The 14414-nt window shown below is 38.3% G+C and overlaps 1 protein-coding gene across 1 annotated transcript in view; it reads right to left on the bottom strand.

The window, feature by feature from the left end:
* The window catches only part of ITGA8 (integrin subunit alpha 8), a 110101-nt gene that overhangs the window by 39206 nt on the left and 56481 nt on the right, over window positions 1-14414 (bottom strand). The window contains 3 exon segments of the mRNA XM_027658795.1: window positions 972-1052; window positions 4086-4165; window positions 10311-10403. Coding sequence (XP_027514596.1) covers window positions 972-1052; window positions 4086-4165; window positions 10311-10403 — 254 coding nt within the window.

The raw sequence follows: 14414 nt of genomic DNA, 5'->3' as shown, positions 1-14414 counted from the left end.
CAACCTCCTTTCAGATAGCTGTCTCCCTGAGCCTCCTTTTCTCCAGACTAAACAACTTCAGCTCCCTTATCCATTCCTCACAAGACTTGTGCTCCGGATCCTTCACATGCTTTGTTGCCCTTCTCTGGACATGACCCTGTATCTCAATGTCCTTTTGGTAGTGAGGGGCCCAAAAAATGATCCCAGTATTTGAGGTGTGGCCTGACCAGTGCCGAGTATAGGATGAAAATTAATGCCTTAGTCTTGCTGGCCATGCTACGTCTGATACAGGCCAGGATGCCACTGGCCTTCTTGGTCACCTGGGCACAGTGCTGGCTCATGTTCAACTGGCAATTATCAACTAATTGCATTTTATAGTTTCCAAAACCAAGCTGTATCTGAAAATAGAGATAGAAATAATCATCTTTTTCATATCCTGTGCCTGTTTAGTTTTGGTATCCTTTGTGTCACTGGATATGCACTTACTTCGGGTAGAAATGAAAGAATCCTACAGTAGTAGCTGGTTGACTTGTCATAACTCATTCCTTACTCATCCTTTCTCCAAAGGCCTCACTCTGCTCCCTATTAGTATATGCCTTGCCATAATGTGTTTCACATTTCCAGTCGCAAAAGCAGTAGATTCTGTTTTAGTATTCAGCATTAATGTCCAAGTGGTTGCACAAGCAGACCTAAACATATGAAGAGGTATTTTGTACTAGTAATATCCATGCACAATTTGAATGCCCAACTAAAATGTTGACTCTGAGTAGTTACTACAGTGTGAGATTGTACAGGTTGCTGTATTTGCACAGAAACTAAGGAAGTCCTTAGTAGCTCTATCCTGCAAGGCTTGTAGGGGTGAGACTCAGGTGTACTAGGTGGACAAGGTATTTGCAATTATAATATGGTAAAAGATTCACTACATGGGATTATGCAGAAAGATTCAATAAGAAAGTAGTTATCTTAATGAGTTGAAATAGTTGAATACTTACCCTCTGATCTGTACTTGAGCCACAGCACTGACGTTGATATGGAGGTTAACTAAATTGCTGGTGGGATTTATCTTGTTAGAGCTGGAAAAGATATGTACAAGTGTTAACAAAGGTTATTTATCAGAAGTCTATATTGTTATGATGATGAGATTGTTATAGATACAGCACTGAATACCACAAGGCCCCAGCTAGGATGCAATGCCATTGGACATGTTACAGCATGGGCTTCCCTTTGCACTCTTTAGTCTTGCAGGACACTGGTGTTTAAGTCTGATATTACTTGAGCTCATCACATGCTTAATAATATAATCAACTCAAGCTTCCTTTAGAGAATCCTATGATGAATATGATGATACAAACTTATGCAGCTCAGAATATCATGCAAATTCCCTTGTTCAACTTGGCTATCTGTCTGAAGTATCTTAATAAAATCCAAGTTTGTTTCATGCACTGGAGAAAGGCAGTGTTAATGAACAAGACAGGTTTTTAATAAAAAAAAAATTGGTTTTATGGCTCTCCAAACTTGTGACTTCTGAATGACAGAGTCTTTGAGGAAAAAGAACACAGATCAACTGTTTCTTTACTTTTCTTATTTTCTTCCCTCCCCTCCCCTATCCAGAGAGTGTTTACACTTTTAATCCCAGTAACCAGTGAAAATAGATCCCTGTGTTTAAAGTCTAGTGCTCTCACTCACTTGATTGTCTTTCCTTATTGCAAATCCTTAGTAATAAAGTTAGTTACTCTTACTTCAAAAGACCATTCCTATGACTATAGCCCACTTATGTAAAGGAAGGTTTTCAGGTTCAAATTCATAAAGACAGAGAAAATAAGTAATTACAGACTTAGAATTTATTTAATACTAAGTTTGGATGTTTTTTTCAAGCAAGTGTGTACTTCCTTGCTTCATGAAGACTAAGTTTCTACTGCTGTCACAATTTGCTGTTATCACATCTGGGTAGCATCAGTCAAATAGAAACATTCAGGGGAGGCCAGCATTCCCAGTGACTGACTCTTGAGAATTAAAGTGCAATACTGCTTTGATCCAGGCTTTCTGCTTACAGATTTCTAAAATTAAGAGCAGCTCTAATTTGTTTGTAAATTAATGCAGATTCACCCCAAACATTATTTGAACTTTTAATGTGATCCTCTATAGCCATTGTTTTGAGTACAAAAGTAAATAAATTGCTTAAAGTATAAAAATTACTAAACCACTACTTTGTTGGAATAAACTGCTCTCCAATTTGTATAATGGTCTCACTTTCCATGGAGTTAAAATACAAATTTTGAGCATATATATATATATAGTATTTAAATCTTGGTCATAATTTATGGTATTTTTTTAGAGAAGAAAATAGTTTAAATAAAAGTGCAGGACATCTCCCTTTCTAAGGAGTATATAATTGCCTAGCGAAGTCCACATCAGAAAAGGAATCATTTCAAGACACTACTTTTTTACTATAAGTAATGAACTTCAGCCTTGCAAACCAAAATATTTATTTTCCATTTGATGTTTTGAAGTAAATGAAAGCTCTCTTTTGAATAAATTAGACTAGGACACAAATTCAGGTGTGTTCTTCCTTTTCCTTCCCTTTAGGTAATTTCCTCTTTCTGCCTCATGAATTTCTGTTCTCCTTTCAGGATTCTTTTACCTGTTCACTAAGGACACAGAAATGCTCAAACTGTAGTGCTGTTTGAGAAAGAATGTACCAAGCAGTGAGTTTTAAGCGTAGGGTACATTCCCCATGCAAGATGTTTTAATCTTTCTTTTGGTTTTAAAGTAGCTGGGTGCTCTTCAGCACTATCATACCAGTTTCTGAAAATCTTTGGTTTTGGTAGCCCAACAGATTTCCTCCCTTTTCATTTTAGTGAGCCACACTCATGGAGGAAGCATGAGATCCTGTTTTCTCCTGAAGTTCAGATTTATTCCTCAGTAAATTCATGTCAGTTTTTCTAAAACAGTGACCTACCCTCAACTCTTATCACCTAGACAGATTTAGCTATCCAAAAAGCTCTGAGCCTCCCCAGTTTCATAGCATGAAAAGGGTTTAGAGGCATGAGCCTCTAAACATACCCATCTAAAACTGTATTGCTTGCACTAAGAAGTGACCAGTGGCATGGGCAGGGGACCTACAAGTTACTTGCTGTATCTCTCTCTGGAGTAGCCCATGTCTAGGTTTGCATGATCTCCAGCTCACCAGCTAGACAGATCTCTGGGAGAGGCCTGAGGCCTGACCGAGCACCTCACTGACTTCTGTGGCATTGTTGTGCCCTTCCAAATTTCTGCATGCCCTTTCCTTCAAGGGTTACATTAGGGAAACATGACTTAGATATTTTAAATGTCTCAGTTATTTGCCATAATGAACATGATCAAGGCCCTCATTAAAGACCAGACATTAGCATTTAAGTCTCTGTGTGTGGGGCAGAGAGGGCAGGAACTCCAGCGTGTATTTGATGAGGACAGATGAAGCAGAAGCCCTGCCACCTACAGAAAAAGTCCCAGGCTTGTTCTTGTTTTTATCCTAACCCAGCTTGCCCTGTGCTTTTTGTCCCTGTGGAAGAAGTACTGCTCAGCATAAAACAGAAGATTCTCCAGCAGTAGTATGTGAGGCCCACGAGGGACCTGAGGGAGGAAACTAATGGAATAACGACAAGAGGTTCACCTGCATCAAACTGAAGCAATTCTTTTTCTTCATGCCTGCAAATCTGTTGAGCAGATTTTAACTGCTCTCCTTTTATTTTCTAAATTGCTGTGAAGAAGAGGCATGTCTTTTTTCTGAATTTCACAGCTGATATGTTTGTACATATGCAACTTTGTTACAAAGTTATCACTGTTCATTAATTTGGAAGTGGAAAACAAGGTAAAATTTTGGCAAAACTGTAGAAGATCCTTCAACTACTGACCAAAGTCAGTTAATCTGAATTTTAAAGAAATGATTTGGCTAAAAGCTAGCAAGGTTCCAACTTCACAAATCCCCCTGAAGTAAGCTACCATAGGAAAGCCCATGAAATTATTACTGACACTCAAGAGTTAAAGTGACCTTCTTATATATTAAAGTTTATGTATCAATAGAAATTCATAATTTAAATAACCATGCTCTTGATAAAATATCTAACCTTTTTATTTGCAGCTCAAAACTGATGTTGGACTCTGCATTTTCAAAATGCTGAACAGAAAATCGAATGCCTGTGGAGAACTGAGAAAGAAACAAAACAGCAGGTTATTAAAAATGGTTGATCTCCCAGATCAATAAAGCAGTACTGTTCAACATTGCATTTCACAATACTGTTGCTTTTTAAAATTAGTATGAAATAACATTATCTAGTTTTTCTTAAGAAAAAATACCATCCTGCCTGTGTATGTCACCAGATGGAAAACTTGGCTGGACAGAGGAAAGATCAGAGGAACAGAGATGCATACTCCCAAGAAAACAGTGGTGGGTGCTTCTTCATTCAGACAGTCTTTGCTTTACTTTGCTAAGCCAAAAGAAAATAATGGCTGTCTGGCACCTCTCACCCCTGCCTCCATCCATGCACGCCTTTGTCCAGGTCTCCAGGGCTTCCTGCTCCTCACCTTGTCTCTGCAACTGTGACCTATGAGATGCATGCTTTAGGTGTTGTGGGGCTGACTGATCACCTAAGGCTTAATTAGCAGCAGTTTTAATTTAATTTGATTTGGTTTTATTGCAGTTCTGTTAAAAGGAATACAGATTCAAAGTTATATTTGCAATTTAGTTTGCCACAACTTGCAGTGTGTGAGCAGAGGAGATAGAGGGTAAAACACACAGCTCCCAAAACTGAAGGAGACAAGTGCTTCCACTGGTGCTCCCCTGTGTTTCTGCAGACGTGGCTTCCTCCCTTTGACAATTTCCATTTGCTTCTCACTCCCTGTCTACCTCTCCTATGGCTAACTGAATCTTAATCCATCTCCAGAATGAGACTTACCTAACATGTTTCAACTACTACTTTCAGCTGGCCTATGCTGAAAGCAATATTGTCATCATAAAGGAAATGGCAAGTTCAAATCTTTGAATTCTGAATATTTTAATGTCACAGTTATAGTTGATCTCTCTCTTTGGAAGCAGAATCTTTCAGATGAAAAGACAGTGCTCATTAAATTACTCAGAAGTTGAAAACTGAGTAATAGAGATGGAATAGAGATGTAAGCTCTTATAAGGTCTCTTTCTGGAGATGATGTTAACATCTGTATTGAAATTCCATTCACCTTTAAAAATATAATGACTTTCTTTAGTCTTTTAGACAAAAATTTCCAAATATTCAATTCACCATTTCTCTTACTGTTTTTACTAACCAGTCTAAATAAATTTATTTCCACTTACGGAAGAAAAAAGATGTGGTGAACCAAAGATAAAATTTTCATCAGACAGAGCAGACATGAACTGTAGTTTTGATGATCTATTACTCCCCTGAGGCTTAATCCCCTATTTAATGGTGAAACACACTCCTACTGTACAACTCTAATAAGCTGCAGATGTTGCCTTTGTATAGTTGCATGACTTTGTTAATGTCAAGTAACCCTTGACACTGCTACTAATAATGGGGCAAAGATGCTCACTTGCCCTTGCTGAAAACCCACTGAGGCCAAAGAAGTTTAATTTGCTTGAACTTGTATCTTAGCAATCACTCAACCTCCTTATTTTACTAGGACATAAATTTTATCAGAATAGTTTAATTTTATTTAAAATTTTCCAAGTGAAGTTAGTTTCATTAAAATTGCAATTTTCCCATATTTGTAACATCAAGTATCTTTGAAATATATGACATTCCTGCTATTAGTGATCAGCCTTAATCTGTTATTATGTTTGACAGGATTTAGAAGTATGCTGGGAGGCAGAGGGAAACCTTTTTTTAAGAAAGATAGAACCTCTGTGCTCTTCAAGAATTAGTTTGGTACATATCAAGAAACAGGCAAGATCTTCCAAGCCTCCAGTCTTATAATCTTATTACTATTATTTTCTATTAATTTCCTGATTTATCTACCAGAATTTTTAATAAAACCTATATTTCACTTGCTAATGCCACCGAACAGGCATTAGGAAGCTTGTCCGTCTGATCCATTTAAGAGTCATAAATAAGTACATTGAGCACTCTTTGCCAGTGAGATGGTATCAGCCATTTAATTTGCATTCTGGGTCATGTGGCATTCTGATTTTCCTTATCTTTTTATATTCTTTTTTATTTTTTTTTTCATCTTTTTTTAACCTCAAAGATATTACTGAAAAGATTAAGTATTTTTTTGTGGTCAGTAGAGAGTTTTAAGGACACAGATGACAATAATGCATTTTGAAGATGCGAAATGTCAGTCAATCCTGTAGTCCACTACAGTAATATCCCATGGGTTACATCACAAAATCCCAACATAATCCTCATACCCAAAGGTTGATCTTAAACAGCTCAAGAATTCTAGGATTTCAGGGTGCCAAAAAGCCATGAGAGTGACTCAATAATTAAGAACTTTAAGAATGTTCAATTTTGACCTAACCCTTCCTTTCCACTCACAACTTTCACAAAGAGTCCCTTTCTGACTGAGTATTTTGAGAATAACTGATCTCCTGCCAGAGCAGAATTGTTTTGAAAAATTGGAAATAGATCAGAGCAACCTTTTGTGATTTATGCAATTTGTACAAAGGGCTGGTATTTTGCTTTTGGAAGTACATTTGCCATCATAAATATGTTTGGACTGAAAAAGTAAAAGTCCTTTCACCCTTCCTGAGTGTCCAGGAGAGCTGGTTTCAAAGACAAAGTTCGGATTTAAGATTTCACTCACTATAATCAAACAATTTAGCCATCTGTCTTTGTAATACTCTATCTTCGCATGCCTCAATTTTAAAGGGTTGGATTACTTTGTTATAAACCAGAACATCCTTAAATATGTTATAAACTCTGTTGTTTTATTCTGCTACTTCTAAGTCACTCTTTACAAAGTATTTTGCTTAGGAATATTTGGTAACAGCAAACCCTAGAATTGATTCTGAAGAAAAGAAGGATCAGTTACATTGTGAAAATTCATAAGGGTACAGGTGAGAGTAGTACTGCTTTAATAGCCACCAAAGGGCATTCCTGAAGTCTTCACACTGCTAGCATTTTGAGTCAAGGATGATGTCGAAACATGGCCTTGGATTCAAAGAGAGGAGTGTGAGGGTCTGCAGTCTAACATGTGAGAGTTTCTCATGTTTAGTCTTCCTTTTCTCTTCCAAACCCAAGGGGTTTTATGCTCTCCTGCCCTCCTTCACTGCATCCTGATCATCCACAAGATTCTTGTCTACTTCCGTCTGTATCTTGAGAATTAGCTTCTGCCTTGAGACTAACTGGGAAACCACTAAGCAGGTAACTAAAATTGCTGGTTTCTCAATACAAGAGACTACAGAATCAGAATTACAGAATACGCTGAGTTGGAAGGGACCCACAAGGATCATCAAATCCAACTCCTAGCCCTGCACAGGAGTCACACCCAAGATTCACACCATGTGCCTGAAAATATTGTCCAAACACTTCTTCAACTCTGTCAGGCTTGGTGCTGTGAACCACTTCCCTGGGGAGCCTGTTCCAGTGCCCAAACATCCTCTGGGTGAAGAACCTCTTCCTAATATCCAACCTAAACCTCCCCTAACACAACTTCAGGCCATTCCCTTAGGTCCTATCACTGGTCCCCTCCAGACCTTTCACCATCTTCATTCAAAGGCCCTCCTTTGGACACTCGCTAACAGCTTAATGTCTTTTTTATATTACAGAGACCAAAACTGCACACAATATTCAAGGTGAGGCCACAGCAGTGCAGAGCAGAGCAGGACAATCCCCTCCCTCGCCTGGCTGACGATGCTTTGCCTGATGCCCCCCACAGTTGGCCCTTCTGGCTGCCAGGGCAGTGCTGACTCACGTTCAACTTGCCATCAACCAGGATCCCCAGGTCCCTTTCCGTGGCACTGCCTTCCAGCATCTCATTCCCCAGTCTGTACGTACACCTGGGGTTGTCCCATCCCACGTGCAGAATCCGGTATTTCCCTTGTTGAACTTCCTACGGTTGGTGAATGCCCAGTCCTCTAATTTGTTGATGTCTCTCTGCAGGACCTCCCTGCCTTTGAGGGACTCAACAGGTCCTCCCAGTTTTGTGTCATCTGCAAACTTGCTTAGTATCCCTTTCAGTCCTGCATCCAAGTAATTTATGAAGATGTTGAAGAGCACAGGGCCTAAGACTGAGCCTTGCAGAACTCCGCTAGTGCCAGGTCAGCAGTCTGATATTACTCCATTCACTATTATCCTCTGTGCTCAGCCTGTGAGCCAATTGCTCACACGATGTGTTTATCCAGCTGTGTGCTGGACGTTTTGTCCAGAAGGATCCTGTGAGAGACAATATCGAAAGCTTTACTGAAATCCAAAAAGGTTACATTAACTGTCTTCCCTTGGTCAACTGGGTGGGTTACCTTGTCGTAGAAGGAAATCAGGTTTGACTTAGCAGGACCTTCCTCTCATGAAGCTGTGCTGGCTGTGACCAGTGACTGCGCTGTCTTTCACACTTCCCAAAATAATCTTCTCCCTAACTTTACCAGGTGCTGAAAGGAAACTGACAGGCCTGTAGTTACTGGGGTTCTTCTTCTTCCCCTTCTTGGAAATCAAGATAACATTCTCCACCTTCCAGTCAGCTGGGACCTCTCCAGCTTCCAAAAATCCTTGAGAGAGGTTTGCGATGACATCAGCAGCTCTTTGAGGATTCTTGGATGAATCCCCATTTTTATTTGACTTGACTTGGAATTTATCCAGTGCTTTGGCCCATCATTGCCTCCCATAATCCCATTATGAAAATTCCATTCCTCAGAAACGTTTTCAATTATTCTTACCTTTTAGGAGTTTCATTTAGTAGAATAAAACAAAACCTTCAAAATCTTTTATCCCTCTTGTCTATGTCCTTCCCAGAAAATGTTTGCAGTATTCTCTTCAGACTTCTGGTTCACTGGTTCTATGGAGAAAGAAACTCACCAGGAAGATTCCTCTTCCCAGGAGGTCCATTACCAAGAGTCCAATTTTCAGTGGCTTCCAGCTCCTTGTAATCCCGAAGAGTCCCTAGGACTGTTTGTGATCATGCAAGCAGATGACTGTATGAAACACCTGTTCGCATTCACTTTCAGTTCTGTGGCTGATCTGAGGCTATCCCTAGGATCCAAACAAAATTATTCTAGTCCCAGTCTCCCATGGGGAGTATGACTCTTTTGGTTCTTTTATCGAGGGTCAGACATGAACTACTTCAAGATCATAAGAGACCAGGAAAGATCCCCTCTGTAGAGAGTCTGAAGAGTGAAATACTGATCTTCTGTAGGACAAACCTTAACTTTGTAGGAATTTTGAAAATACTTAGGAAATTTGCTTTAGTTTCTTTGCAAAGCCACAGCCCCAATATGAAATTCAAGCAGTGGCAGTTTTCAGTCAAAAACTGTTGTTTGTTCCTGATATATGCTGATGCTCCTGACCACTTCATTTTTATTAAGACAGTTTTTTATCTAGGTATAAATGTTTGGATTATTTGCTTTTAGTTAAATATTTGTAACATTTACAAATTTATAAGAAACACTAAATTCCTCTGTAACAGCATCCATGGCTGAACATTCTTGAGTTTAACACTTCTGGGATTTCCCAGACTGTTTTGTCATGAAATGGGGACAAAGGATGACAATTGTGGAAAAGGCAGCTCTTTTTTATCTCCAAACCTATTTTTAATCCTTACCTACTGTCCATCATTAGTCATTATTCAGTTTCCACTTTTGCCTAAAAGCAAGGCTACCAACATTCCATCTAATGTGTAGTCTGATTAATGAGAGGCTGTTTTAGGAAAATCTTTAGATTTACAATAATAACTTGAAGTAAAACTTTATTCCAATCCCATTTTCCTGGATATAAATTGTGATATAAACAGATAAGACAATCCTTATGCACTGAAGATAAGAATCAGGCTAAAGAAGTTGTCATTTACTATACATATCTTAAATAAAGGCAATACTAAAAAAGAAAAATAAACAGATCACATTGCAGACTGGGATTCTCTTCTCATTATAGTAGTGTAACTTCTGTGACTTAAACCGAGTCACTCATTTTCTTTACAATAAATGAAATAAAACACAGGTTCTAGCATAATTAATCTTTCAGAAAAACAAATTGTTAGTTCTTCAGAAGCACTGCCTCTTATTACACCAACAATTTCCTGTCCAACTAAATAATTTGGTTTATGTGCTGCTTATTGGGACTCCTTCTGCTAATTGAATAGATTTCCATTTGTTCCCCTTTAAAATTCAATTAGATAAAAATCAGTAAATGCATCTGGTTTTCCCTTACATTTGCGCCAGCCACCATGGGGTTCCCAAGATCACAAACCACCATTCTAGTTTCATTTTCCATCTTGTAATCACAGCTCAACACACGCAGTGCCTGCAACAAAAGGACACCAATATGGAGGTCAGAGATCACAGTGAAATGTATCCAGTTGGGAAAGTGATGCCTTTTTGACTGTGACATTTCTTTTGATTTCGGACACCTGCTCAGTGCACTATCAAAACATTTACTTGCTTATTGTCAGAAAACAGGGGAAAACTGATGCCAGGGAAAAACGAACAGGATAGTTTCCCAGAACCTTAAGAATCAGGATGAGATCACTCTATGTCTAGTTTTAACATACCGCTCTGTTTTTGTGAATCATTCCTATAGCCATAATGACTCAACAGAGAAAAATGAGCAGGTAAACCTGGGTGAGGAAAAAGGTCTCATGCTAATTGAAACGGTTGTGTTGTCCACCACCAGAAGTCTCTATAGTGAATTTCTGGCATTGGCAGAATTTTATAATGGATCAAGTCTAGACCCTTATTTTCCAATCTATGTTAAAATACTTAGAACATTAAATATTACTGTAAATACATAAACTGTTATCTGTGTTTATAAATTGGCAACAAAGGAGATAGGTTTTCACATTATCAGAAATTAAGGTTTTTGTTGTTTATAGCAATCTTTATCACTAGTAGTGTCATGTGTAAACAAAACAGACTGTATAAAAGGAGAAACAGCTATAGAATAGTGCAATTTAGGAGATACAGAATAAGACTAAGCAACAAAATGTGGGGTTTTTTCTGTTTTCCTCTTTGACATATTCAATAAAAGAAGGTATTTCCATATATGTGCAGAAGTAAACAAGCTTTGTAAAAGCAGGATGCAGCAAGTTACACTACCTTTCCTCTCATCTGTGATTTTCATGGATGAAGCAGTATGTGTAAGTTATATAAAAAGACCTGGGAAATCTCCAGACTACTGACTACCAATTTGTCTTATCTGTAAAAGCCAGCATGGACATGCTGTCCTAATCATTTCCTGAATTTAAATGAAAAGATAGGGCATGTCCTAAACAGAGCCCATATGAAGCATGCCCTCAGCACACACCTCATTGTACACTGACACTTTTACAGTTTGCTAGGAGGAAACAAAGTTGGTTACATAGCATGTCCAGTTCACTAGCAGCCTTCCCAAGCCTCTCTAGGGTTGGGAGGGAAGGATTTTTACACTCTTTCCAGCTGGTTAATTAGAGGTGGGAAGCAACACACGGGAGAAGAGAGGATGTTAACACAGTTTTCCAGACAAACTTGTCTGGAAAACTAATCATTTTAGCTTGATGTGTGGGTTTATAGTTTTGCTTTTGTTGGGCAAGAAGGGTTGAAACTGAGGTCTAAATGTTATAAAATAAATATTCATCAATATAGGATATTTGGCAGTTTCTTTAAAAATGCTGTATTATAGACCTGCACAGAGTAAATTAGCCCTTAACACACATTTTTTTGTCCTTCTAAGGCTGAGAAAATAGGGGAGTTTTGTGAGTAGGTTTTCTGCAGTTTGCATGGTATGCTCTTAAGACAGAAAATGATTAATGGTACAGAATTTATATTACCAGCAACACAAAAGCTAATTTGTGCAGCATAAAGATGTGACAAAGGGTCAAGTCTGGTAGAATTCTTTCAATAATGAGATTTACTGCCTTCATTTTTGCACTGATCACCTTTTTGAGGTGGCTAAATACAAAATAGGAAAATTAAAACCAGGCAGGAAGCAAGCAAGCTCAGAGACTTGTACACCTACTATTGTCAGTATCAGTGGGTTCATATGTAACTCAGCCAGATGGAAGTGTTTGCCACAAAACCCTTCTACCTGCCACTGGTAGCAATTTATATTTTTATAGCAACACATGGTCTTTTTGGCAATCTTGAGCAGAAATAAAACCCCAACAATTAACACGTGTGCTCCCAGGGTGCATTTTAACTAGAAAATGATTGGATGCTTTAAGCAATCCAGGCAGTCTACAAACTTGAAACTTTTTGGTGGTCGTAGTGATGAGTTACTAACTGATGCCAGAATAGTTAAGTATAACAGGCTGAAGAGCAAAACACCTCCTCTCCTTCCTTGATCATCACATTCCAATTTTATTTTCTGAGAAGAAGTGGATGAATTAGGTACCAGGTGCCAGAATTTAGCTTCTCTTCTAGTTGATGTATAAAGAAGTAGTGTTTGTCCTCATAAGGCTCAAATCACATCTAATCTAGCCAGCTGTTATGTAGTTATTCTAAGAATTTTCAGATAATATGAGAAGGTTTCAGGTTTGGGTTTTTTTTTTATTTTATGAGTGTCATGCTTTAGTTCAGAAAGAAAGTGGCTCAGACCTTATCCATTGCAATATGTATCTGGATGTGAACCCACCATTCCGCAGTTTCCAGCCTGAGCAGAGACAGTTCTGCCAAAATACATAATGTTTTTTGGTGTGGAACAAATATCTATTAGGGTTTTGCATTTGCCTAATTTACTTCTAGTTATATGAGGTAATTTCCAGTAACTACTGAAGCTGTAGTAATTTATTCATTTACCTGGTCTCTGGACCTTTTAAGTGTTTCCACAATATAACTAACAAACAACACATTTGATTTCATTGTAAGTCATTCTACTTCAGCTTCTGCCTGAAGGAAGTGTCAGCATCTTCAGGAAACAATGAAGCTCCAAAATCACATCCTTGACCTCAGACTTTAAGATTATGTACATTCACTTCCCACTCCACTTTCATATGATCACATATATCCCTGCAAAATGTTACTCATTTTGGTACAGTTGCACAGTCAGTGTACAATATTCTACAGAAACAGTCCTGAGATAACAAGATAATGACAACTGAGGCAGGTCAAACACTGTATTGCATAAAGCTGAACACAGGAGACAGAAGGCAAGTGAATTTTCAGTTAAGTTGTTGACTTCAACAACTTCTGAGTGTAATTCAAATGATACAGAATAGCCCAAAAAGTAGTTAAAATAAAAAAAAAAAAAAAAAGCACGTTGGGCAGGAAACACTTAAAGGGATAAATGTGTTTCTCTATTAGGTAGACTAAATCCAGAGTAGCCCCACAATAAAGTAGATAAATATCCTCTGTGAGTATCATAGAGGAAATTGTTTGATTCTAAAGATTTTACAGTTCATTAGAAATGTATCAAGTGATTTATTCAGCTGATTGCATTTCATATATTCTGGTCTCAATCTATCTGTTTTGCTGGCTGAGGTGAATATTATCTCTGCCTTAACACCAGGAATCTGCAGTTCGGAGAAAAACAGCCACACAGAGGACCGTAAACACAGTAGAACCAAAAGTCAATGAAATGTTAGAGGAAGAGCTTTAAGATCATGATTGCAACAGGCTCTACCACAAATCCACCTGTCTGCTGAAATTACTCTCTATTAAATTAAGTGCAGAGCTGAGAGGAACAATCACTTCCCTCATTGGTTGGCAATGCTTTGCCTAATGCCTGGGCTTTTACAATTTTCTATTCAAAAGAAAAAGAATGTTAGCACTCTTTCATAACCCATTCTAGTTTCTCTTTAGTCTTCCAAAGCACCAGAATATTTCATGTCTTTTTTCCTTTCTTTCTCCATAAGTCTATCCTGCTGATGCTATAAAATTTAAATTTTCCTAAAATAATATAAAGTCCTTAATTATCTCTCTCCAGTCCGAATCATAGAATGGTTTCATTTGGAAGGGGCCTTAAAGATTACCTAGTTTCAACTACTCTGCCATGGACAGGGACACCTTCCGCTAGACCAGGTTGCTCCATCCAACCTGACCTTAAACACTTCTAGGGATGGATCATCCACAACTTCTCCAGGCAACCTGTTCCAGTGTCTCACCACCCTCAAGAATTTTTTTTCCCAATAGTTAATCTAAACCTACTCTCAGTTTAAAGTCATTGATCCTTGTCCTATCACTACATGCTCTTGTAAAAACTCTTTATCTTTCTAGTAGACTCCCTCTTGGTACTGGAAAGCTATAATTAGGTCACCCTTCTCTTTTCCAGTCTGTACAAACCCAGTTCTCTCAGCCTTTCCTCACAGGAGAGGTGTTCCATCCCTCTAATCAGACGGTGGCT

This window comes from Corapipo altera, unplaced genomic scaffold (assembly GCF_003945725.1).
Source record: "Corapipo altera isolate COAL_440 unplaced genomic scaffold, ASM394572v1 63, whole genome shotgun sequence".
In the NCBI taxonomy this organism is placed as follows: domain Eukaryota; kingdom Metazoa; phylum Chordata; class Aves; order Passeriformes; family Pipridae; genus Corapipo; species Corapipo altera.
Note: the sequence above shows the minus strand (reverse complement) of the source record. Positions and strands in the feature narration are given on the sequence as shown.